This window comes from Erpetoichthys calabaricus, chromosome 15 (genome assembly GCF_900747795.2).
Source record: "Erpetoichthys calabaricus chromosome 15, fErpCal1.3, whole genome shotgun sequence".
NCBI classification, from domain to species: domain Eukaryota; kingdom Metazoa; phylum Chordata; class Cladistia; order Polypteriformes; family Polypteridae; genus Erpetoichthys; species Erpetoichthys calabaricus.
This window is the reverse complement of record NC_041408.2, coordinates 94,389,408-94,415,962: the sequence shown is the minus strand read 5'-3', so window position 1 is coordinate 94,415,962 and position 26,555 is coordinate 94,389,408. Positions and strand designations below refer to the sequence as shown.

At 41.4% G+C, this 26,555-nt stretch overlaps 2 protein-coding genes and 1 long non-coding RNA gene across 4 annotated transcripts in view; 1 reads left to right on the top strand and 2 right to left on the bottom strand.

Moving 5' to 3' along the window:
• The window catches only part of LOC127525970 (uncharacterized), a 495,457-nt gene extending 495,016 nt beyond the window's left edge, over nucleotides 1-441 (top strand). The window contains exon 2 of the long non-coding RNA XR_007933580.1: nucleotides 272-441. This is a non-coding gene — a long non-coding RNA (uncharacterized LOC127525970). The remainder of the gene's footprint in view (nucleotides 1-271) is intronic.
• Nucleotides 1-3,307, bottom strand: part of LOC114666046 (chitin synthase chs-2-like) — a 41,847-nt gene extending 38,540 nt beyond the window's left edge. Inside the window, exon 1 of the mRNA XM_028820745.2 lies at nucleotides 3,153-3,307. The gene's annotated coding sequence lies outside the window, so the exon portion shown is untranslated. The remainder of the gene's footprint in view (nucleotides 1-3,152) is intronic.
• A 928-nt stretch (nucleotides 3,308-4,235) lies between these two features.
• The window catches only part of si:zfos-1056e6.1 (uncharacterized protein LOC107988029 homolog), a 49,422-nt gene continuing 27,102 nt past the window's right edge, over nucleotides 4,236-26,555 (bottom strand). The window contains exons 5-10 of one of the 2 annotated variants that reach the window (XR_007933571.1): nucleotides 15,228-15,265; nucleotides 12,839-12,918; nucleotides 11,599-11,661; nucleotides 9,799-9,849; nucleotides 7,794-7,901; nucleotides 4,236-4,439 (exon numbers count right to left, since the gene is read on the bottom strand). Coding sequence is in view for 1 of the 2 variants with exons in the window: in XM_051919418.1 (XP_051775378.1) it covers nucleotides 7,848-7,901; nucleotides 9,799-9,849; nucleotides 11,599-11,661; nucleotides 12,839-12,918; nucleotides 15,228-15,265 (286 nt within the window). In the remaining variant the exon portion in view is untranslated. Of the gene's footprint in view, nucleotides 4,440-7,587; nucleotides 7,902-9,798; nucleotides 9,850-11,598; nucleotides 11,662-12,838; nucleotides 12,919-15,227; nucleotides 15,266-26,555 lie in introns of those variants that run through there. The other variant, XM_051919418.1, reaches the window with a different exon arrangement.

The following is a 26,555-nucleotide window of genomic DNA, read 5'->3' as shown; positions in this document are numbered from 1 at the left end:
GCCAACAGGTAACAACCAATCTGAGGCTGTGCTTAAATGGCATAGCAAGTGGTTAATGAAAGCTTTAACACAATCTCTGTTTTATCTCTGACACAATCTCAAAAGAGGGCGGCATGGTGGCACAGTGGTAGCGCTGCTGTCTCGCAGTTAGGAGACCTGGGTTTGCTTCCTGGGAACTCCCTGCGTGGAGTTTGCATGTACTCCCGGTGTCTGTGTGGGTTTACTCTGGGTGCTCCAGTTTCCTCCCACAGTCCAAAGACATGCAGGTTAGGTGCATTGGCGATCCTAAATTGTCCCTAGTGTGTGCTTGGTGTGTGGGTGTGTGTGTGCCCTGCGGTGGGCTGGCGCCCTGTCCAGGGTTTGTTTCCTGCCTTGCACCCTGTGTTGGCTGGGATTGGCTCCAGCAGATATAGCGGGTTGGATAATGAATGGATGGACAATCCCAAAAGAACGTTATGAGCACAAAGAGCAGCAAAAAGCTGGCAAAATCAAAGCCAATGTCAGAAACATCAGAAGGGTCAAACAAGAAAAGTCCCAAACAAAAGATCTGATTGTTATTGTGCTCTAGGAAAAATTGCAGACCCTTGGTCCTCAAATAAAGGTGGCTCACACAGAGCATGGTGAACAATTCCATTTTGGCCCCACACTGCTTTGTTTTCAGGATTAAGAAATACGAGCCCAGAGTGAGCAGCTCGCCCGCCGATGTGACTGTCAGATGAAGTGCTCCTCAGCCTAAACCTGATGTAAGGGTGTAACGGCCATGTTTGTATGTGTTTTGTCACCACGCGTTTATTTGTCATTGTCATTCTTGCACTCTGCATCTAGGAGTGCACCTGGCATGTCGATGTGCCACAATCAGCCCGCCGCTCAAACCTGCATTTGGCTTGATGCTTGCTGGAGTTCCTTTTTCACGCCATCATGGTGTGCAGCACTGTATTTTGTGATCATCAATGATCAATTTGTTGTGAGGAAAGGAGCACAGGCATTTGTCTTTATTGTGTGTGACACTCAGCAGATGTTACCGCTGTTCTTTTCCTTTCTGCCATGTCACCCTCTCAAGAAATTTGTCGTTAAGAAAGACACAAACAAGGCTTTTGTGGAGGTTGGCGCTACCAAACATTTTGGCTTCACCATCGCACATCACGTCATAAGCTTTTAATTGAGACCAAGATCAAGGTTCTAGGCTCAGTGGGTCACACATAGTCACGTGACAGACTTAGCATTTTAAATACCTGTAACTACCACTAAGAAAGATCACTTTTAGTATGCGGTCCAAAGCTACACCCCCACCTTCTATGGCATATGAGTGATGACATAAAGTGTCACATGACCGACACCAAACATAGCAACAATAAACCACACGTCTGAGGCAATGTAAGGATCAACACAAAATGGGGGCGACCACGCCAAGCAAAAAAACAAAATCAGAATTATGAGAAAAGCATATTAGAGACCACAGAGCAAAAGCAAGGGGCACAATTATGCATGGCATTTTAGAGCATGCAGAAATAATTAGTGCACAACCAAACGCACACAGGAAAAATAATCAATCGCCCATTCATTTTTAAACGTGGTTAGCAGTGCCAGGAAACCCCACATTCATTTTCTAACTTGCTAATCCATTTCAGGGCCACAGGCACCAGAGACATTTTTGGGGGCAGTGAGTGCAAACTGGGAACCAACCCTGGACTGGGCACCGTTTCACAAGACGTCAGTATTCAATAATTATGGTTTCCCAGATTTATTTATCACGTTGACATCTGCAGAGGTCAGTGTTCTTAATTTATAGTGTGTGTGTGTGTTAACCCTGCAATGGATTGGCACCCTGACCAGGTGTTGTTCATGCCTTGCACCCTTTGCTTGCTGCAACAGGCTCCGTCTTCACTGTGACCCTACTCAGGATAAAGCAGGTTTAGAAAATGGCTGGCAGGATTTAAATTAAAATATGAACAGCCACCCTGTTGACGTTCATACCAGTGCTGTTAGAAATGGCGCCACTGTCACTGCCTACTAAGTTCCATCGATTCAATCCCTTGTGAACATGCAAGGTGGTGTGATACTGGGGCCTCCTGGGGACACGCTGGCTACGTGTGCTACGTGTGCCAACAGGGGACATGGCACTCCTTCACTGCACTCCTCAGGCTCTTCAGCTTTCTGAAGCACTTTTGAGGGGGCCACAAAAAACAGTTTAAAAATAATGATGGACTGAGTGTTGCAAACGCGGTGCTCGTGTCTGTGCATGACGTCTCCTGTGCTCCGCTGATGCTCTCAAATGCCGGCTGCATTCTTTCCTGCGATTAGATGGGTTGGGTGAAGAAGAAGCTGCTGTGATTAACTCATTGAATTCCAGAGCTATTTGTGCCCCGCTACCTGCGGATGTGACTTTCCAGTGCTGTACAGTTAGTGTCACTCTGCTGTTGGGGTCTTTTATATTACTGGGTGTCTCAAACCCTCCTGAATTGGTGACTCTGGTGGTTAAAGAGTGGCAAATGGCAAACATCACTGAAAGGAAATGTGAGATAAAAGTCATCTTTACCCCAAAAGTCAAACGTAAAAGAAGTGGTGAGACGGCCTTCTGCTGTTAAGCAGCAGAAATCGGGAATGCTTTAGCAATAGACACTATGGATCATTTTACAAATTCCTGAAAACCCACTTTTTTAATTTGGCCTCTTAACTACAATTTAGTTGTACCCTTAATATTAATTAGGTATGCAAAGCATTATCATAATCTACAATGAACCTGCAATCTTTATTAATCTTTACTTTTCTTTGATTTCTTTTCTGGTTCTTTTGTGGTGGCGTTCTGCACCACCACCACCACCTGATCAAAGTCCTGCGCAGCCTCTAGGGGGCACCAGTACTAGCTCAGTGCAAAACAAAAAGTAAAGCAGGGGCTCCGGGGAGCAGAGGTGTCTGCAGCAATCAGGCTAATCTGTAAGGACCTTCTGGGGTGTCTCCGGGAGTACCCTGAGATTCACCTCTTAAGAACCTCCAACTCCTCAGAGGTGTGAGAATTGAGTTGGGTGTAGAGAAGAGACAGGGCTTGTCTGGCAGGAGAAAGGAGGACCAGCCAGGTCAGGTGAGAGGTTCAAGAATGATCAGGGTATTTGTGGAGTCTGAGTGTTGGGTATGTGCAGTAGATGGGGGAGAACCTGCATAGGTAGATAGGTGGGCCCTTTCAACAGCTTTCATCTTCAGTATCTCCGACTCTTCTGACCACTGATTTTTAAAATTTTTTTTTCCTCATCACTTTTCCTGTTGTTCTTCACATGCGTTACGAATTGTCAGCTCAAATGCTCCAAAAGAGGTCTTAACACACAGGGTAAGCCCCACCAACACAAATCAGCCTGGATCCAAACTCAAAAAGCAGGATTAGCGTCCTGCACAGGCCCAGTATACTGACTTGCAAGAAAGTGAGCAGAAGAATCAAAAGTCATAAACTGGGCAAGAGCCTAAAACTTGGAGACACGGTGATCTTTTATCAAAGCCAGAATGTGATCGAAAACTTTTATAGTTAAAAATAAGAGTGGAAATTCAAAAAACCAACAAGGACTAAACAACCATTTTTATATGCAGCAAAACAAGGTTTACCAGTCAAGCCCAGATACTCCAGAAACGCCTAACGTGACGTTTGTATCACCACAAATGAATGCACCCCAGGAAATTCTGGGAGAGATTTTTGTAGAGATGGTAGAAACAGAAACCTAACATAATAGTGCCCAGACTGGAAATAATCTGGCAGATCAGTAAAATGTGACAAAATAATTAACTTATTATGAATAGAGTTTAGACAAAATTACATCCCAAATTTAAATTACTTGAGTTTCACAGCTTTATAATCCATATATAGATTGATAGGAAATGCCCAGTAATTTACACAAAAAATGTATAAAAGCTATAGACGATAACATCCAACAGAAGATGGAGAAGGTTTTTAAATTCCAAAACAACGAGAAAGGAAAAAAGGAATTATGAAAACTCTGGCCCACAATAACCAAAACAATGTTTCTTAATAATTAAAGAGTTTACTTAGGAAAGGCTGCCAGATGTCTCATTCATTCTGAGGAAAGACATACCAGATAGCGTAGCATCTAATAACCTGACAGAGAAGGAACACACATACCAAAACGAGGAGTGTCGCCATCTGTGTGGGGTCATCCCATGATTCAGCTTGAACTAAGGAGACCACACCAGCTAAGCCCTAAGCCCAAGTTGGTGACAGAGCAATAGGAGATCAACTCAGCAGGTTTAAGAAGCAAAGGTCGAGTGGGTTGAGGACATTCTTGAGTCCCCCACTGGTCACACTAAAGTGCAACTTCTCCATGAACATTAACTTTATTCATAAATGTGATGGGTTAATGGGCAACTCTAAACTGGCTTGGTGTAAATGAAGGAGTGGCGGTGCTCTCAGTATCAATGCCAGCCCACATGACCTTAAACTGGAAATCGAGAGGATGAAAACGCAATTAGACAGTGAAGAAACATTCAGACCATTTTATTTACCATTGGCAAAGGAAATACAAACATAAATCACACCCAACGTGCATCCTCATCACTACATTAAATAAATAATTACAAAGAAAAGCCAAGGAGGGACATGGAGGAAAGACAAAGCAAAGAACATTCCAGAACAACAGCACTACGTACAGTATATGAAGTAAGGGAGGAGAAGAGAGGGCTTACACACCAATGGGATGAAGGGAAATAAAGAGCAACCATAGTGCTGTCACTGTTACAAGTGAGAAAAAAAAAGATTATCTACAAGAAAATGGCAATTTTTCAGTTTACACGTGTACTGAATATATCAATGGGGCCATTTATAACTTTTCTGGTCCTACACAGTATACTTATTTTGAGCCTCTCACCTCTCTTTTCTGTGTGAGTTGGGGGTCCCCACTGGCCACAGGGCCCTGACCAGTTACTTAGCTCACCTACGTCAGGAAACAGCCCTGGATATACTGACCTATAGGCCTCAATGTATAATATAAGTATATACAGCACAAGTGTAAATGAGTCTACAGTTATAGCTGATCTACTGAGGAAAAGAATACAGTTGTGTACTGCACTGTAAATGATGAATATCGCTGCTTGGGTACAGTTAAGTAGCAGTAAGCCTGCATTTACTGTATGTGTACATCTGTATATATATATATATATATATATATATATATATATATATATATATACAGTGGAACCTCTAGATATGAGTTTAATTCGTTCCAGCACTGAGCTTGTATAGCGAATTTCTCGTATCTAGAACAAACTTCCCCATTGAAAATAATGGAAATCCAGTTAATCCGTTCCGCACCCCAAATATATTAACATAAAAATCAATTTTCCTAACAAATAACACTGATAAATTATATATACTGTAGTCTACCTTTAATAAATAACACTGGTAAATAATATAACTGATTATTAAAAGAATCAAAACAGGTGTCCAAAGTGCAGTAGAGCATTCAATAAATGTTTAAATAAATAATCCTTAAAACAGTTGTGAAGTGGAGGTTTAAAATACACAAGAATAACAATCCTTTAACACGAGGTTAAAACGTCAAAAGGATGCAGTCTTTAAAAAACAGACGACAATCCCCGGTGCTTCTTCTCTGTTAGCGTCTCACCTGCGGGCTCTGCAACAGGCGAGACACTCTTAATGCAGCTGACCTTCTCTACACCGTCCTGCTTCAGCTGTTTGGCTCGCCTGTTCAGCTACACGCGAGCCTGCTCTCCTGCCTGCCTGCCTGCCTGCGCGCGCGCTCACTCGCGCTCTCTCTCTCTCTCTCTCTCTCTTTTCTTTTCTTTTACTTCTTCTCCCCCTTAACCGGCTGGCGCTTCTCTATATATGCGGGGAGGACATGGCAGCTGCAGCCCATCAGCCACAGGAACAATCATGGATGTGGGCAGTTTCCCACCTGTGCACTTAAGTGAGAAACGCAGACACCGCAGATCGCGGCTCGCAACTGCTACCACGCCCCCTCGCTAAGCTGAGAGCTATACCCACAGCCTGGCTCGTGGCTCGTTACGCGAGCCAATGCTCGCATTTAGATCAGAAATTTTCGCTCATACTTTCCTCGTATTTTGAATTTCTCGTATACAGAGGTGATCGTATCTCGAGGTTCCACTGTATATATATATATATATATATATATATATATATATATATATATATATATATATATGTGTGTGTGTGTGTGTGTGTGTGTGTGTATTTATATACTGCTTTAAATTGTGAGTGTATTTGTACATATTGTATATTGTATATCTGTACTATATATGAATGAACAAATGCACACTGGTATACAATTTTATGACGTACAAATGTGTACTCCTGTTTATATGTATATTGCACCTATGCATTTAATTGTATAGATCATACCTTACAAACATATTGTCTACTGTGTAATTGGATACTCCTGCACAAGGGTATTCTCCTTTATATTGATTTCAGCTATGTTTAATAAATCCATACTGGATATATATTCTACATAACACTGCATATTGCTGTTTGTCTGGGCAATTATACATTCAATATAAATGTACCCTCCTCAGTGCACTGTATGTGTGTGACAGCAGAGTATGCTGCGCGATGTTTAGGAGTGCATTTTACTGTGGTTATAGCAATTACATTGAATAAATAGATACTGGTAAGTCATTTTATACAGTATAAATGTATAATCTTATATACATTAATCATTGTATACAACTGTAATTATATTCCAATATGTTTATAAAAGTTAAGTTAAATTAAAATGCCCTGGTTTAAGTTTTATACTTTATAGTACTTTTTTTTTGTAAAGTGACCTTAGTTTAGCGATAACGTGCTACATAAATAAAATCTTTTATTATTATTCCTAATACTAACACCCAGTCATCTTCACCGAGACTGCAGGAACATCTCGCTGCAGCTTGCAGTGCGGGGGTTGGATGTTTGGGGCGGGGCTGGATATTGCTGATGCACAATCCCAGTGTCAATCATTCATATGCTGTGGTTCAGTCAGCATGTCGCGTGTGTTGTGGCTCACATGTTCTCGCATTACCCTGAGTGTTGCTTTTGATGTGAAACTTCACGTGTTGAAACAACAATACCTGCCTTATTAAATAACCTTTAATGAAGAGTAAATGTCTTTTTAGGCTTCTTAGTAGGCTATTGTTATTTGTAATATAATTTTGTCAGATTTAATGTATTTGGTGTTATTTGAGTCTTTTTATGGGGGTAGGTCCTGGTGAAATGGTAATCACATGTTGGTGCTACGACAATTCACCTTATGGAAGGGTTTTCAGGAACAGATTAGCTTTGGAAAGTGGGGAAAACCAGCAGCTCGACAGCTTACTAAACTGATTATTGACAGAAGGCATTATATGAACGCTGATATATTCATTCCAACTTTACTAAAATGCCCAGAAGGCTCTGCATTCACCAGGGTGTCTCAACTTCTTATTCTTCCAATTCTCTCCTTTATTTGTCCTGTCTTACTACAGTAAGTTCTTGTTGCAATACATGACTTGCTCTACATTCCACATCAAAACAATACACCATGTGTACACAACATCATTTTCCTGTACAGTCTGGGGTACTTTTTTAAATATCCCCCCCCCCCCCACTTTTTCCACACACCCTGATGTGTAAAGGCCCATCTGTTGCTGCTCTACATAACATAACAGCCTGATTCACCATTTTTCATTTTGAAGCACAATTTCTTGCTGAAGAAAGCTCAATACTGGCACACTTGGCTGACAGCTAGATACTACATAGAACTTCAAGCTGAAACATTTATCATTTTAAAACCTCTCACTATGTTAATTAAACAAAATGGGTGGCCTTGAAGCGGGTGAATGTCCGCTGGATGTCACCACAGGGGTGGTCGTCTGAACATGCCAGTCCAAGAATGGGAATCGGCCATCTGGAAGACAAGGACAGGATTAACCCTTAATGGAGCAGACCCCGCTTTATTGTCTGCCTTCAAATGCTTTGTTCCTTCCTCTCCAAACATCTCAAACTTGGAGAAGACTTTGGAATGCACAGTTATATTACTCCACACATTGGTCTGGGTGCATATAAATGAAACAAAAGCTCAATCACTTGTTCATTTTTCAAGCCCTCTTATTACACCAGAGGTTCAAAGCCTATTCTGGCAACACTGGGTGTAAAACAGGACCTCATCCTGGAAGGAGTGCCGGTTGATGTCTACCCACACTCTTTTATACTAATCAATGTATCAACATGTGTTTAATATGTGGCCTACATTAACTTGTTATGCTCTAGCAGCACAAGGTTGAAAACAACCCTGAAGGTTGGTTCCCCTCATGTATGTATTTGATCAGATCAGGGCCCATTTGGAGAAGGCAGTTAATTTTACTTAAGAATGTGTGAGTAGAAGATTGTAAAATTCAATAAAAACCCAACACAGACACAGGGAAATACCACACAGACTATAAACCCATGTGTCAATGTTGTGATCTGCCAACTCACAAAACTCACTTCCAAAAATTAAGACGGCAAGGCTTCCATGAGGCCTAGACACATAATCAGCCTGGCTTTACGCTTAAGAAGCAGGCTTCACGGCTTCCACCAGACATAACAAATTTAAGGGTGAAAATTCAAAAGACAGGGAGATGGGAACTGTATAAAACTCCTAGCTCAGATAACAAATCGACCATCCATTTCCTAACCTGCTTATTCAAAGCAGGGTTATGGAGAAGCGGAGCCTATCCCAGCAAGCATTAGAGTTCTCAAAAACTATTTAAAGGATTTATTCCAAAACATTCAAAAAGAGTAGAAGAAGAACAAAAGGAGTGGATAATATTTGATGAAGGTGCTGCCATCTTCAGTAATGGCAATGTGATGATGAAGTGCGCAACAAGATCACAGGAAGATATCATTGTCTTAACCAATATGGCTGTGGCCATCAAAACAAACATAAAATAATGAAATCTGTGAAAGATTTTTAAAAATTCATAAACATAACAAAGAATATATAAAACAATAAAAATAATACAATAAAATAGCAGAATTCCCATGTTATATGAAGCTGGATGCTGACCGGATCACAGGCCTCAGGGTTTACACAGTGTATCCTGGAAACACGTTCATAAAAGGTACCCAGTGTTAATGGGATGGAGCTCCCTGGACTGTACAAGCCAGTAATGGTAATTGGTGGAAGGGTGCCACAGTAATGTTTGATACCTCTGAGCTATGTAATGAAAGATTAAAATGTAATCAACTAATAGTAAAATGACACAGAACTTAACTGGTAAAAAGGCAGAGTTGTACCTCACAGCTCCAGGGTTTAAACCCTGACACTGTATGTGTGTATGCTGTATGTTCTTCTCATGTCCACATAGCCTTTACTCCTGGTTCTCTGGATTTCTTCCACGTCCCAAAGATGTGCAGGTTAAGTGAATTGGAAGTCTGAACTAAGGGTCTGTATGCAAGAGTGTGCCCTGCCCATCCAGAACTTATCTCTGCTTTGGTCCTGAGGGCTGCTGGGATAGATCCAGTGTCTGGTACTGGACCAAGCAGGTTCAGAAAATGGATGGATGAATGACTGCAGAACAACAGAAGACTTCAGCTGATTTTCTGAACTGTTCTGCAATCACCTGACAGCCTTGATTCCTACTTGCACAGTCACAGCTACCTGTATCTACAGCTGATTGCCAGGCATTTCTTGACAGCGCGTTTTCACTATTAACAGGACTTTACATGAAAAACAATTCAGTTGATATAAGCAGAAGACAAAGAGTTACATATTCTTTTCAAGTGGACATTAGAGAGCATGACAAAAGTGCACAATCCCTCACCTGCATTCTCTGGTTCAGAAATACAAGCTTCTGCCTCAGGAACTCCATCTCCTACAAAGACCAGAGAAATTACCGATTAGAATTTGGATCCTCGTGCTCTGCTCATTTCCTTCACTAACACATCTCTCATAAGCTCCATTACACGTCAGTCACATCCTCCCAATGTTTTCTCACACATTTACTTTTATTCATTTAGCAGACACTTTTATCCAAAGCAACTTACAGATGAGGTCATCACCAGTTTTGGTCTGTTTTACAACGAGTGTTACAAGACTTGACCAAAACGTAACCAACCATTAAACCAAGTCAATCCCAAGACTAGTTAACCTTACCTTAACTACAGAAGACCACGGCATCAAAACCAATATAAATTAGGGAGGTATTCACAAAAGACGAGATAAACACAATGAGGGAGTCAGCTGTTCAGATGAAGGTGGGAAGCTCATTCCACCAGTAAGGGGCAACACATGAAGAGTTTGGATTAAAGTTAGATGCCACACAGAGGTGGTATTGCCAGATGCTGCACATTAACGGACCAGAATGGTCAGAAAGAAGCACAGGAATAACGATGGCTTCCACATACAGTAAATAGGTGCTGATCCACTGACTGTCTTGTAGGTGACCTGAACTTGATGTCAGATATGTTCTAATCTTGGTGGTTGTTATACAGAGTGAGGTTTCAGGAATGGAAGACAGTTGTAGTGTGATCAGCAAAAGTAGGCGTGTCATTGATGTCTACTCCAAAGGTTATAACTTGACAGGTGTTAATGGTAATGAGACAAAACTTTCAAGAGGTTGAATTGGAGATGGTGTTCCTTCATCCAAGCTGAGATGTCACTGAAACATTGCTAATATTCTAGCTGAGACCATGTTGTCCCTAGGAGTGAATATATCATCAGCATAGCAGCGATATGAGAAGCCATGGGACTTGATGAGACGATCTAGATAGATAGATAGATAGATAGATAGATAGATAGATAGATAGATAGATAGATAGATAGATAGATAGATAGATAGATAGATAGATAGATAGATAGATAGATAGATAGATAGATAGATAGATAGATAGATAGATAAAGTATCTATCTATCTATCTAGATCGTCTCATCAAGTCCCATGGCTTCTCATATCGCTGCTATGCTGATGATATATTCACTCCTAGGGACTAGGGAGGGGGCGTACAAGGAGAATAGGAGAGGGCCCAGCCCTGACCCCCGGGGTACCCCCATCTTTACCTTCTGTGACTTTGACACCTGACAAGATCTGCCTGAAAGGAAAGTCTCAGAGCATCTGAGAGCAGTCATTGTGGTAGAGAGGGCATCAAGGAGGATCTAATGGTTTACAGTATCAAAGGCAGAAGACAAGTCAAGAAGGAGCTGCAGTTTATAAGGAGAACTAAAACTCAACCACCTGTCTGGTTCCCCTTGCTTCGCTCCTGATTATTGATTTGTCAGCTTTTGTAACAGAGGGCCTATGACCACCGGGTGCAAAATGGCACATCTTAGATTGAGGATGACAGATGTAGGATGGACACATTCATAGATAATGGGGAGCAATTCCCTTTGCTGTTAAATGTGTACCCCCTTTTGTGCTGGGGCCAGAGTACAACTGCAGCCTCTCCAGAAATGACCTGGGGTGCCCATGGTGAGATAATTCTCTGTCCCTTGTAGTCCCTTGCTGACCCTTTTTCAATTTCTGTGCCATCTTGGTGTGGCTCTTGCCTCCTACAGGTGGCACATCTGTTAGGTTTCATGTCCCTAAACTTTAATTTTGAGTTAATCTTGCTTTGGGAAACTGTACCTGATTGATTTTCTCTTGGTGTCTCAGCTTTATTTCAGGCACAAGCTCTTCCAGTCTTTCGATCTAAAGACAGAAACAGTCAAGAGTGAGCAGAACATTTTACTTACGGGTGGCATTTCCTAATGATAAAATACAACTATAATGAACAAGGCTCATTTGAAAAAGTCTTGCTAAGTGAAGAAGACTACAGAAACTGGCAGTAAAAAAAAACTTGGAATTATTTTTATAACTGATTGTTTTTGAAAAATAAAACTTAATAGGGTGAACACAAAGTGCAAGTGATCAGAGAAGATAAAATCAGATCCGGCTGCCTCTTCAAGCCTTCCTTCACCGCCTGAACCTCTAAGTAGCTGACTGGTGACTTTTTTGGGATTGTGCTAAAGCTGAACAGGAAGATGGGAGGCAGAAGATGTCACTGGGAACCTCTCAATATTCTCCGCTCTTGCCTTTGCCTCTTTTGGATTGTTATGTTCTGATGTTTTGCACTTACCCTGCGCCAGTGTTAGCGATGTGCGTTCCACATACAGTACCCATCACAGCTGATAATCTGTGTGATGTTTTATCTTTGGCAATCTCTACAGGGCTCTGGGCCAAATTATATTGAAGGACACCATAAAAAGGCAACACATAATCATCTTCATTTTCACATCTGCACTTTGTTAGAGGAGAAGCAAACAAACGGATGAGAAGGCAACACTCGCTAACTGTGTGATGAGCTCCCGGCATTACTGTGACAAAAAAAACAAATGAGTCCGTCAGGTTAAGCGTGAGCGCTGCAGGAGGAATCTGTCAGACGTGTTTGAACTGCAATTAACCTGACAACGTGTGACACGGAGATCAAATATCAGCAATTAGTCATAAAGAGACAAACTGTTTCTGTCACTTGTGTACAAATCTACTTATAAACAGCTTCTGGGTATTTTTTTCACAGTTCGACTTCCTCCTCTGCCTGTTTATTACAGTAGCGTTAATACAAAGAACTTTAAAAATCAAAATGTATCACTGAAATCCCTAGGGCCTTTAAAAAGTGAATGAACACAAATTGTATTAAAAAACACTTCATTTTCTGCTTCCCTCCTAACAGTTAATCAGTGTTCCAATTCCATAGTTTTACATAAATCAAATACTATTAATCAAAACAATTACTACAATGCATTAGATATTACATTTAACAAGACTGCAAGGGATCAGGAGGAAAAAAAAATAAAAAATGGAAAATAATTCACATTTTCTGACTTACCCTCCTTGTGATGTTCTGCAGTCTGTTCTTCATGCTTTTATTAATAACCGTGATAGCAACTGTGCGAGACCTGGGGACAACTAAAAACACAGAGAGAGGGGCTATATAAGACAAAGGGACAGAGGGGGGATGTGAAAGGCGCTACATAAGAAACTCAGACAAACAGCAAAACAGACACACAAAGAGATAAATATGACAGGCACTATATAATGGTATGAAAGGCACTATGTAATTGACAAACAGATATGAAAGATTATAAAAATGAAGATTAAAAATAACGTTATATAAGCTTAAAGCCATAAGTGAAGCTCCAGCGTGGAGGAGTTTCAAAGAAAAATCAGTTTCATTTTGGATGAGTGAAATTGGCTGTCTAAAATATTGCCAATTGCACTCATCCAAAATGAGTGAATATTTTCTGGCCGTGTAAAAATGATTGACAGATACCACACCCCCTTCTGAAGTGCCCAACTTGCGTTGCTCTCGTTTTTTGTTTGTTTTTTCAGGTAGGAGGGAGGAGAGAGACTTTGGGGGAGGTCAGTGGCAGGGAGGAGCACGACACTTTGTGGGACAGCAGAATGGAGAAGGAGTTTTTACTGAAGGACAGATGCCATTTTGAAAGAGGCAGGAGGTTGGATGTAGCTTTACCTGAATGGAAGAAAGAGGTTTCGTTGGAGGGAGGAGGATGTCCTACTGTATACATTGGTAGTTTGAATTAAACCTGCTTTGTATGACCTGGAGGGACACGTACAGTGGACTGCAGCAGGGACGTGCGGTCAGGGGAGGCAGTTGAGGTAGAGCCTCACCTGTCATCATGAAAAGTAAAACAACTAATAATGATAACATAAAATAAATTTGTCCACCGGTCTGTGCTATAAATTTGTTTTCTGTATGATTCCAATAATTTTGATCATTTTTATAGTCAAATCGCTGAATTTGCGCATTTCCTGATCAAATACACAGGAGAAACGCAAAGTGCGGAAACACCGAGCCTCACCTCACCTCGGACTGCGCTCTCCCTCACACACGGGGTTGATGCCTGTAATTGGCACGTGCCTGTCGCTGTCTCTCTGTATGTCACCAATATAATGTGTGCAGATACGTTTATTATACACCCTGACTTTCCACAGCCTGGCTAAAATCTTTAACGAATGTGTGTGACATATTTCGTCTTGCTGTTCAAACATAAAACTGCAGTGAAAAGGCACACGGTGAGGCAGACAGTACCGTGCCGCCCTGAAGGGGGCACATGTGAGCCCAACAGGTGCTCCTTGCTGCTGTTCTTCTAGGCAGAGGCGCCAATAAGTTTGCTATATCAGAAAGTCAAGGGCACTGCAGCTGTCCGTTTATTGTTATATTTTGTTCGGACTGACTACCAAAATGGAAGATTAAGATTTTTAAAACTAAAGGAAAACAAGGAGGGACTTTCACAAGAAAGTGACGGAGATTTTCGTGGAGAAGGATAGGCACATGGACTTCATTTACAATTAAAGGTAAGACAATAAATGGTTTTCAATTTTATAAAACATGGGATCAGACCAAGAAGAAAACAATCCAATATTTAAAAACTAAATTTTGACCTTAAATAAAATATTCTTTTGTTCTTCTTGTTATCCTTTTGTTCAACAGTCTGTATTAAAATTGATTAAAGCATCAGAATTAAAAGCTTTAAAAACAATTAAATATTTCAATGAAGGTCAAAATTGAAATCCATTTTTTTGTACACCACTCTATACTTTCATTTGTATTGAATGAGTGTGAATTGTGGAATTGCAGCGGCAAATTTAGAACACTCTCTCTCGCTGCTATAAATGTAACGTTCTTTAGTCACCAAATATGAAGCTTTCCAATGTGTGTGTAAAGAATGCTGATGAGATATGAAACACAACCAGTTGTCAATGGGCATGCTGGCTGCCAGGTGAATAAACGACTCTTTTGGTTTCATATTTGTAAGTGTCACTCTGAAGGAGTCACTAGCCATGAACCTCACCGCATGTCCCTGGACTGCAGACAAGGTGTGAGCATGTACTGACAGAGCGAAATGTGACTCAAAAGACCAAAGAATAGTGATGTGGCACCACGTATACATGAACATCAAAATGGGCAACCTGTACGGTGTTAAAAAAAACCCACTGGACAGTATTAAACAAACAAACACCTCATCATTCATCACTTATGAGATCCTTAACAGTTTAAAGTAAAAACAAATGGAGCAGGCCACTATCCATATTCTGGCTCCTGGTGTTAGTGGAAACATTTCATTCATGGGGACCCGAAACCCGTCTCTGTTTAAACACAATCGGTCACCCTGACAGCCATCAACCACTCCATTCAAATAGCAGACAGCATCCAAGAGGTGAGCTTCTCGTAGCAGTATCTGCTTCTGACTTACCATGTTGGAAAATGTTCACCACCTCCAAGATGTAAGGCCTAAAAAATAATTAAAGACATAATGTAAATGAAACTGTGCTTGAAAAAGAAGTAATCACTTTCTGAGGGTGAAGTGTCAGTAAGTCGTGACATATTTATGGTTATACGCTGTCACACACGTGCGCTTGGGAGGTGGGCTAAGGGCGCAAAACAAGAGCAGGTTTTTACGAAGTGCACGAAACTTTCCTCTCCCTCTCCTACAGATCTCCCGAAGAGAAACCAGCATTAGGGTCCACTTCCTGTTTCCCTTTGCTAACCACACCTCCTACCGAGGTCACTTCTGGCCTCAATTACTGGACCTCACCTCTTCCTTCCTGGCTACTATAAAAGACAAACAATTTTCCTCTTTAGTTGTCCCCTTTTTTGGACACGGAACCAGACGTTACTCTGGAGCCATTTATTGAAATTGTGAATTTTATTGTATTGTAAAGTATACAATATAGGGGGCGGTTCCCCAGACCTTTTTCTACCTTCTTTGTGTTTTGACAACGTGTACATAATTAAACCAAAGCAGATTTAATTTGGCCTTCTCGACTGATCATCAGTACAATACTCTGCAATGTCAAAGTGAAAAAAGATCTCTGCAAAGTATTCTAAATTAATTACAAAATTAAAACACCAAATTATTAATCAAGTAAGTATTCACCCCCTTCAAGTCAGTATTTGGTAGATGTCAGCCATGACAGTGGTCAGTCTGTGTGCCCAGATCTCTCTCTCTTCATTTGCTCTGTCAGGTGTCACGGTGATCGTATATGAAGAGCCATCGTCAAGTCCAGCCACAAATTCTCAATTAAATTGAGACGTGGACTCTGACTCGGCCACTCCAGGACATTCGCTTTGATGTTTTGAAGTCATTCTTGTGTAGCTTTGGCTTTCTGCATGGGCTAATTGCAGGACCTTCTCTCAAGGTGCAGGTTTCTTGCAAACCCTTTCAGGCTTTGGCCCCTGCCAAAGTGGACTTTCTGGGCACCTAGTGGTTGTCTACATAGAGAGTTGCCAGCTCAGGCTGTTCTGGCATCAATTGACTCACACTGGATGCCAGTCCTTCGCAGGGTGAACACAACCTTGCCTCAGAAAAGCAAGATGGAAGGACTTGTCAAAGCGGCATGTCTCCAAAACTCGGACAGAGAGAGCCTTCAGCCTTGGATGGGTTGCTAGAAGGCTTGGGTAATAACATGGCATAGGCAAAGAAAGGGATGTGAAAAAGTATTCTTTTCCTAATTATGGATATTCTAAAGTTTTAAAATACTGCTAATGGTTTACAAAGCCTTAAATAACCTTGTTCAGTACAATATATTGGAATGCCTGTCACCTTACACTCCAAATCGTAACCTCAGACCTTAAAATGAGCATCTGCTTAGAATTCCAAGAGCTAACTTAAAAGAAGTGGTGAGGCAGCCTTCTGCTTTTATGCACCTAAAATCTGGAATAGCTGACCGATAGAAACTCACCAGGCTAATACGGTGGAGCTGAAAACCTGTTATGTTAACACCGTTTTTGTCATAGCTTCATTTTGGTGTAACCCCATTAAGCTCAATGTGCATTGAATTATCACTTTCAGCAAGGCTTCACAATCCATACTAACCCCTACTATTCTCTGTTGTTGTTTTTTCCGTTTTTTTCTATGATAGTGATCTGCACCACCACCACCTGATCAAGGCATTGATGGACTGGGGGACCCCAGAGATCCTCGTGACCATCATCATCAAATTCTTTAACATGTAGCCTTAAGTAGCCATGAGGACTGATTTAGATCATTTATGTTAGGTACAGGGTGATCCAAAATGAGGTACTATGTTTGTCAAGGTTATTTCGCAAGGTAGGGGCAGCCGAGTGGGCAGGGGTGGGAGGTCCTTTGATAGGTGATCCCTGATAGTTTTCATTTGGTAACATGCCTTGGTCCAGTGCGCACCCTGCTTTCACTGTCGACGCGTTCTTCAAAAACAACAAATCCATCATTGCTACGTAACACGCCTTCTGAACACACTTCTTCCTAACGGTGACGTCCCAAATCGGAAAACAATTCTTCAGCCGGTGGCTAAATTTAGACAGACGGGTACAACATTGATGAGAAAACTTTACGAATGCCTGAAAACATCCAAGCTGTAAGGGCATCCATTCTGCAGTCTCCTAGACATTCAGCGCCCTTCTGCCTCAGGCATTTCCAACACGTCTTTGATTTTGCACGAAGACCTTCATTTCCATCCATACAAAATGATGATAGTGCAGGAACTCACTGAGAGAGACTGGGAGAGCCGTAAAGAGTTGTGCGCCAACATTCTGTAAACCGCTCATCAAGATGCCTTCATCATGTGCGGCCACGAGGCACATTTCCATTTGAATGGTTGCGTAATTAAGTAAAACTTTCGTTATTCGGCTGAACCCAACCCTCGTGAACTTCATCAGAGACCCCCGCACAGTGAGCAGGTTACAGTTTGGTGCACAGTTGCAGAATTTGGCACTGTAGGTCCTTACTTTTTTGAGGAGGGAAGAGCAATGGTCACCGTCACTTCAGAATGTTACATTGAAATGCTTGAGAACTGGAAGAAATGGATGTAGTGGATGTCACAAGATGAAGCAACAGCCCATATGGCATGGAGATCCATGCAAGTTCTGCGGGAGATATTTCCAGGGAAGCTAATCTCCCTGCGCGGTGATGTCGGGTCGCCTTCATGTTCGCCTGATCTCGTTCTGTGGGGGGCTCTCTCAAGATGAAGGTATGCACACACTGATCTCCAAACCTTGAAGCCCTCGGGGATTCTGTTCACCACAAAATCGCCGCTATTCCCCTTGAAATGTGTGTATCGCTGATGATGGCCATTTTTTAAACACAGTGAAAAAAAATCTATTCAGTATACCCCTTCTTGTGTCGTAATGACATTTATTTTATCTGGAATCCTTTTTAGCTCACCCTGTAGAATGCCCCATGGGGGCTGGCCAGGTGGTCTCTTGGCCTTGGAACCCCTGCAGATTTTGTCTTTTTTTCTCTGGCCCATCTGGAGTTTTTTTGTTTTGTTTGTGTTTTCTGTTCTCCCGGCTGTCTGACCTTCCTTTATTCTTTGTATTGCGTAATCTTATTTTTGTTTCACATAAACTTTTCTTTCTAAATCATATAAAGCACTTTGAGATCCACCATTTGTATGAAAATGTGCTACAGAACTAAATGTTGTTGTTGTTGCTATTTTACACAATGAATGGCCGCAGACAACATGCTACATTTAAGAAAAGTAACCTGAGTGAACACACAATGCAGTTTTTAAATTAGGATTTTCTTCATTTATGGGACAAACGCCCCTATTGCTCCCAGAGCTCCAATACAGTACCTTCAGCTGTTGTTTTTTTTCCAAGAACATGAATTATCACTTTGTAAGTGTTATTAAGAGCAAGAAAAGCCTTTGTTAACATCTTGTTGCATTAACAGTATATGAGTTCATTTTTGCATTACATAAACTAAAGTGTTACCTGCTCATTCACACAGAACCACTAAGGAGACGTCAGACAAGCTAACATGTGCGTCTCTATTACAGAAATTAAACCACAAGTATCCAGAAGAAAGGCATGCGGGGCTCAAGGAAAGCAGGAAAAAGTCCACACAGACAGGGACCGGGCCAGATATGAAATCCAGGTGGGCACTGCTACAAGGCAACAGCACAAACAACTGGGCTACTACCTCACAAGGAGTTATTATTATAATTATGGCAAAACTCTTTATAAGAAACAAACAATTGTGAACCATTGGCGATATGACGTGCGCTGGACTGTTACATAATTGCAAAGCAAGCTCTCCCACCGAGAATATGCAAAAGTATGAAAGACAAGAAAATATTCTATAACTGGAAAATGCCTGAGTGCTAGGCAGGGGTGTGGAAGCAGAGGAGGCGGAATGATTCATGATTTTGTTTTATTATTTTTTTGGCCTTTGCAATACAGGATTGGTGTTGGGAGGAACTCTGATGTCACGGTATAATTACTTTCTGTGGAATCTAATAAAAAAAAGAAAAGAAATACCTGAGAGAAAAAAATCGTCATCACCATCGACTCTCCCTCCTACTCGTCAGCCACCACCAAGTTAGTCTTAAGATGGACCAACACATCATTTGAAGATTCACAGTTGCTGTCAGGTAGAATGGCTGCCACAGGACTCCAAGCATGAGTCATGGCCCCTCAAGTTTGTCCATTTCTTGTCATTGGATTTCAAATACAAGGATCCTTCCCAAAGATTCTTCTCCCCATGTGACACGATTTGGAATGATGGAAAATCTTAGTAGGCAAGGAAAATGTTGGAATAGATAATGTAGGTCTTGTGCCGGTCTCCATTACTCTGCTTTTCCTCCCAGATGTGTAGGTTAGGTCAATTGGCAGCATTGATGAACAATGGATGAGCAAGAGTCATATCATTGGTATATTTGATTGTGCTAATGATGGACTGGAACCCCATCCATAACAGTTTTCTGCACTGTGCCCAATATTACAAAGATAAAGAAATTGGCTTTATAAGAAAGGACAGGAGAGCTTGTGGATATCTGAAGAGCTTCTGCCTAATATTGTTACCTTAGAAGAGTAAGGCCTGCTTTGGGAGGCTGGCATTTGAGACTAGAGGGCACCATAGGTTCAACAAAGCTAAGAAGGATGATTAAACTTAAAATGGTCAGCTTGTTAGAGGATCATGGCCCTCCTTCTGTCTTCATTAGGTGGTTTATGAAAGGCTCTTAGCTTAAACGTCATCTGTGAGTGACGGCTTCAAAGAGTCGACCCCAGCTTTTGGATCTTTTGGATCGTCATGATTAAACCATCAAGATGGTGTGGTGGCACCGTGGTTATCAGAACTCAGGAGACCAATATAGTCTGTATCTCAAGTGGTCTCTGTCTATGTAGGGTCTGCACATTTCTTCACATCAACGCAGGTTTTTTTCGCTGGTTACTGGCATTTTCTTCCTGTACATGTATCTGGCAAGTAAGTTTAATTAGCCCCCTGTGAACCTGAACTGGTTCAAGCGAGTTTGAGAACGTATGTGTATACGTTCAAGTGCGCTACTGTGCCAAAGTTGAACACGCCCTACACTTTTTATATACATTTTGTCTTAAGATGTTTTTTTGTTTTTTGCATAAGTGTATCAGTAGAAAGGGCAAGTTTCAGATTTCCAAACAGTCATTTCCCAAAAATTAAATACTACTCATATGTGTTTTGTATTTCAGTAAAGAAAATAACACATTACCTAATTGAGCAATTTTCAGATAAAAAGTAGAAGGTGTAGTAGGTTTGTAGCCCAGTGCAAAACTAAACAAAGAGAACAATGAGGTGCTAATGATCCATGACAGCAGGAGTGTATTGAAACAAACTGACAAGCTGACACAGAAACGGGTGGAGAAGAACGAAAACTGGGCGACATGAACAAGTTTAACCGTCAAATGATCACATCTTACAGAACAGCAATAGGGTGGTCACCCTGAATCAGCAGAGTCCTTCCCAAGGGGGCAGGAGTTTCAAAAATGTGCTGTCCAAGCTCTTCGGAAGACACACAAGGAAATGGCAAAGGTGGAGGACCAGAACAACAGTTATGAGTGTAACAGACAAAAGGTAAGCCATACTGACATCAGTCCACCAGCACTAATATCGGCTCTGAACTCATAGGGACCCCTGGAAACCTAAGGGCACCCCCTCTACAGTCTGGAGAAGTCTTATCAGATGTGGACTTCTGGAAGAGTTGCTGCCAAAAAGCCAAACTTAAAACAAAGCCAGAAGACTCAGTGCCTATAAAAAGTGTTTCACTGTCGCCTGGGTGCTTCACCAGTCACAGCTTAATGACAGATTGGCAAAGAAAAAAAAATTATATTATATATTATATATATATATATATATATATATACACACACTCTATTGCAAAAAGTATTGGGAAACCTGCCTTTACACACACATGAACTTTAATGACGTCCCATTCTTAATACATAGGCTTTAATAAGGAGCTCTAACAGCTTCAGCTCTTCTGGGACGGCTTTCCACAAGGTGTAGGAGTGTGTTTATGGGAATGTGTGACCAGGAGAGCATTGGTGAGGTCAGGCACTGATGTTGGATGAGAAGGCCTGGCTCACAATCTCCGCTCAAAGGTGTTCTATCGGGTTGGCTCTGGGCAGGCCAGTCAAGTTCTTCCACACCAAATTCACTCCTCCATTTCTTTATAGACCCTGCTTTGTGCACTGGTGCCTGCGTAGTCATGTTGCCATCCCCAAACTGTTCCCACAAAGTTGGGAGTTTGAAATTGTCCAAAATGCCTTTGAAGCATTAAGAGTTCCTTTCACTGGAACTAAGGGACCAAGCCCAACCCCACACCATAATCCCCCCTCCACCAAACTTTACACTTTACACAATGCAGTCAGGTGAGTACCGTTTTCCTGGCAACCACCAAACCCAGACTCGTCCATCGGATTGCCAGAATTGCCACTCCAGGGGACACATTTCCACTGCTCTTGAGTCCAGTGGCGGTGGGCTTAGACGCTTTGCATTGCACTTGGTGATGTAAGGCTTGGCTGCAGCTGCTCGGCCATGGAAACCCATTCCATGAAAGTCTTTCTCTACGCTGCACTGTTCTTGAGCTTTTTGGAGGTCTGTAGCTATTGACTCTGCAGAAAGGTGGCGATTTCTGCACACCTCAGCATGTGCTGTCCCCACTCTGTGATTTTGTGTGGCCTACCACTTTGTGGCTGAGTTGCTTTTGTTTCCAATCGCTTCCACTTTGTTCTAATACCACTAGATAGATAGATAGATAGATAGATAGATAGATAGATAGATAGATAGATAGATAGATAGATAGATAGATAGATAGATAGATAGATAGATAGATAGATAGATAGATAGATAGATAGATAGATAGATAGATAGATAGATAGATACTTTATTAATCTCAAGGGGAAATTCACATTAACACACTAACAGTTGACCGTGGAATATTTAGTAACGAGGATATTTCATGAATGGACTTATTGCACATCCTATCACGGTACCACGCTTGAATTCACTGAGCTCCTGAGGGCGACCCATTCTGTCACAAATGTTTGTAGAAGTCAGACTGCTGCCAATGTGCTTGATGTTATACACCTGTGGCCATGGAAGTGATTGGAACACCTGAATTCAATGATTTGGAGGGGGGTCCCAATACTTTTGGCAATAGAGTGTATTATATATACTCTCACTCTCTCTCTATATATATATATATAGTGGAACTTCTGTTTGCGAGCATAATTTGTTTCGGAAACGTGCTTGCAGTCCAAAGCACTCGTATATCAAAGTCAATTTCCTCATAAAAAATAATTGAAACTCAGATGATTCGTTCCACAACCCAAAACTATTAATATAAAAATGATTAATACAAAATATAAAGTAAAAATACATAAAACAAATTAACCTGCACTTTACCTTTGAAAAGAATCATGGCTGGTGTGAATGAGTTTCTAAACTCTTGTGGGATTCCACCCAACGGGACGACACGCGGAAGAGCGTCCCAAAGCAATCGCAGTCTTCCAGCGCTGTAGCAGTTCGCCGTAAAAGTGAATCTGAAAAGATCGCGGACATGCTATAAGCGCCTTCCGTCGATGGGTGATACAAGGAACATTATAAATGCGCAGGGCACAGTACTACTTGGTCACGATCCTGCCTGACTACTGTGTCTGTGTATAGGAGAGTGGTAGATCCCGCTACAATAAATAACCGCGCTGTTGCTGTTTCAAGCTGAATAAAGCTGCTGTTGCTAAAGTACTGAGACTCAGCTTCGTGTTTTGGGGTGCAAGATGGGGACTTGCACGTCACAGCACACACACACACACACACAGTCACAATGCTGTAGTAAACAGTATACGCTCGTACGGATGTCAGCTATATGAGTGAGGCACACCGACTCAGACGGAGAATAGGAGACGATTGCCCACAATCCCACAGCGAGAGAGAGAGAGAAGAACCATCAGCTCAGTTGTGATTACATGACGTTCAGCAGACAAAATGTATACATACTACTCGTACTGCAAGACCTTGCTCGTTTATCAAGTCAAAATTTATTAAAAAATTCAGCTCGTCTTGCAAAACACTCGTACCAAGTTACTCGAGGTTCCACTGTATATATATATATATATATATATATATATATATATATATATATATATATATATATATATATATATATAAAATGCACTAGTGAGACCAAATCTGGAATACAGTATGTAGTTCCGTTCATCACACCACAACAAAAGACAGAGCAACACTTGAAGCTGTGCACAGGAGAGCAATCAGGTGCCTCCCAGGACTTAAGGACACGTCCTAGTGTGACAGACTCTGAGAATTAAACCTGTCTAGCTACGAGCAGAGGAGACTGCGTAGGGCCCTTATCAATGTCTTCAAAATCCTCAAAGGCACAGTAGATCCAGCAGAATTCTTTCAACTTAATGGCAAATCACATACACCAGTGGAAACTAAAGGGAAAAGCATTTAGGACTGAAGTCAGACGGCACTTTGTTTTTTACACAACAGAATCAGAAACAAACTACCAAGACGTGGAGTTAAAGCAGAAACCTTGACAACTTTTAAGAAGGATCTAGATGAGGAAATGAGACAGTGTAGCTATTAGCTAAACAAACGAGCCTGATGGACTAAATGGTCTCCTCTTGACACCTCCACAAATTAGAAAGGCTTGGCTCAAATAGGTGACAGTTTGCTCGTAGAACAGCTAGAGAACTCAACAGGGATAAGTGTCTGTGACCAACAGTGAAGGTTTTCTGAAGGTTTGGGGCACATGGAGTTAATGATGCGGCCAGAATGAACAGCATTCTCAGTGCTGAGATGTCCAAGCAGATTATCATTCAACACCCAACCCCATCAGGAAGGCAGCGTCTGATCAGTCCCAACTTCAAACACTGGAGAAGCCATAAAGAACTACTGTATAACAAGCAAAAATCCAACAAGGAGCTCCGCAACTGATGGTAGTGTGACCTCCACAGATCACTGATCTCAACATCATGAAAACTTTCAGGAGCAACAGGATCAAACAAGGTAGCAGTCTACAGAGGAACTGGGGCATGTGGATCAAGAGGCGGGGGACAGACAATGGACCTGAGAGAACTGAGACAATCTGAAATGCAAGAGGTGGTCACATCAAATATTACTTTAATTTATTTTATTTTTTTTTTTACTGTTTTTTATACTAGACATTTTGATAATTAGAAACTTTTCCTTTCTTGATTTATAGAGTTTTCTTACAGGTGCCTTAGACATGTGCACAGTCCAGCTAGTTAAGCCATTAGTCAAAACTTAATCATGTGCTGCACACAGGTCCACAAGTCACGGTTTTCCAAACAGCAGATGACATAAGTCTTGCCAAGAGAACCAAAAGCTGCTCAAGTGCTACGCAGTATGTCTCTGTTCCCAATGAGAACAGAGAAGAGTGAAGCCCACCTGGCTTCAACAGGCATGGAGAGTCAACTTCCCAGGCTCCAAAGTATATGAATGAACGTGACTCACTTCCAGTAAACTAATCATTTCTGCACAATTACATACTGAATTGCAGGCTGGGCAACTAAAAGGCTAGGCATTTGTCAAAAAAATGTGACACTAGTGAACCAACAAGTAGGAATTATCATTCATTTGAAAGAAAAGGTAGAAAAACAAATACAAGGAATGTAGCCGTACTTGTTAACTAAATCCAAAGAGGGTTATTTTCTTATATGTTGCGTTACATAAATGCATCACATTAAATCAGAAGAGGCAACACTCATGTCACACTATCATATAATTATACTTGATATTTGTTGAAACGAAAGGCCATGAAGTAATTGTTCCCTTATGCAAGAGACAAAGTTTACATGCCACACCAGGGTGGAGGCTTTCCAGAATGGCCAAGTCTTTGGGGAGTCAGCAATGGTGGTCCAGTTGCCCTAAGAGCCTGGGCTATTAAAGCAGGGAAGGCCCACAAGGGAACCAGTAGCACATTCTGTTTTATTATGGGACCATTCTAATATTCACCAGGGCTGTGGTTGATACCCCAACTACTTTTATGAAACAAATTTATTGAACTTGACTCCTCTGTCCATTTGTTTGTGTGGGTCAAATCTTGCAACTGATTTTAAACCCACTTTTGGCGAAGCGAATTTCTTCACATTTTGCATACGTATTCAGTATCGATGACAATACAATAATCCATCAAAACCAATGCAATTACATAACACATTTCAGTGTAATCAATGGTTATGTGATTCCAGTTAACGTACACACAGCAATGACGGAGAGAGACTATAGACAGATACAGTTGTGTGAAAAACTATTTGCCCCCTTCCTGATTTCTTATTCTTTTGCATGTTTGTCAAACAAAATGTTTCTGATCATCAAACACATTTAACCATTAGTCAAATATAACACAAGTAAACACAAAATGCAGTTTTTAAATGATGGTTTTTATTATTTAGGGAGAAAAAAAATCCAAACCTACATGGCCCTGTGTGAAAAAGTAATTGCCCCCTTGTTAAAAAATAACCTAACTGTGGTGTATCACACCTGAGTTCAATTTCCGTAGCCACCCCCAGGCCTGATTACTGCCACACCTGTTTCAATCAAGAAATCACTTAAATAGGAGCTGCCTGACACAGAGAAGTAGACCAAAAGCACCTCAAAAGCTAGACATCATGCCAAGATCCAAAGAAATTCAGGAACAAATGAGAACAGAAGTAATTGAGATCTATCAGTCTGGTAAAGGTTATAAAGCCATTTCTAAAGCTTTGGGACTCCAGCGAACCACAGTGAGAGCCATTATCCACAAATGGCAAAAACATGGAACAGTGGTGAACCTTCCCAGGAGTGGCCGGCCGACCAAAATTACCCCAAGAGCGCAGAGACGACTCATCCGAGAGGTCACAAAAGACCCCAGGACAACGTCTAAAGAACTGCAGGCCTCACTTGCCTCAATTAAGGTCAGTGTTCACGACTCCACCATAAGAAAGAGACTGGGCAAAAACGGCCTGCATGGCAGATTTCCAAGACGCAAACCACTGTTAAGCAAAAAGAACTTTAGGGCTCATCTCAATTTTGCTAAGAAACATCTCAATGATTGCCAAGACTTTTGGGAAAATACCTTGTGGACTGATGAGTCAAAAGTTGAACTTTTTGGAAGGCAAATGTCCCGTTACATCTGGCGTAAAAGGAATACAGCATTTCAGAAAAAGAACATCATACCAACAGTAAAATATGGTGGTGGTAGTGTGATGGTCTGGGGTTGTTTTGCTGCTTCAGGACCTGGAAGGCTTGCTGTGATAGATG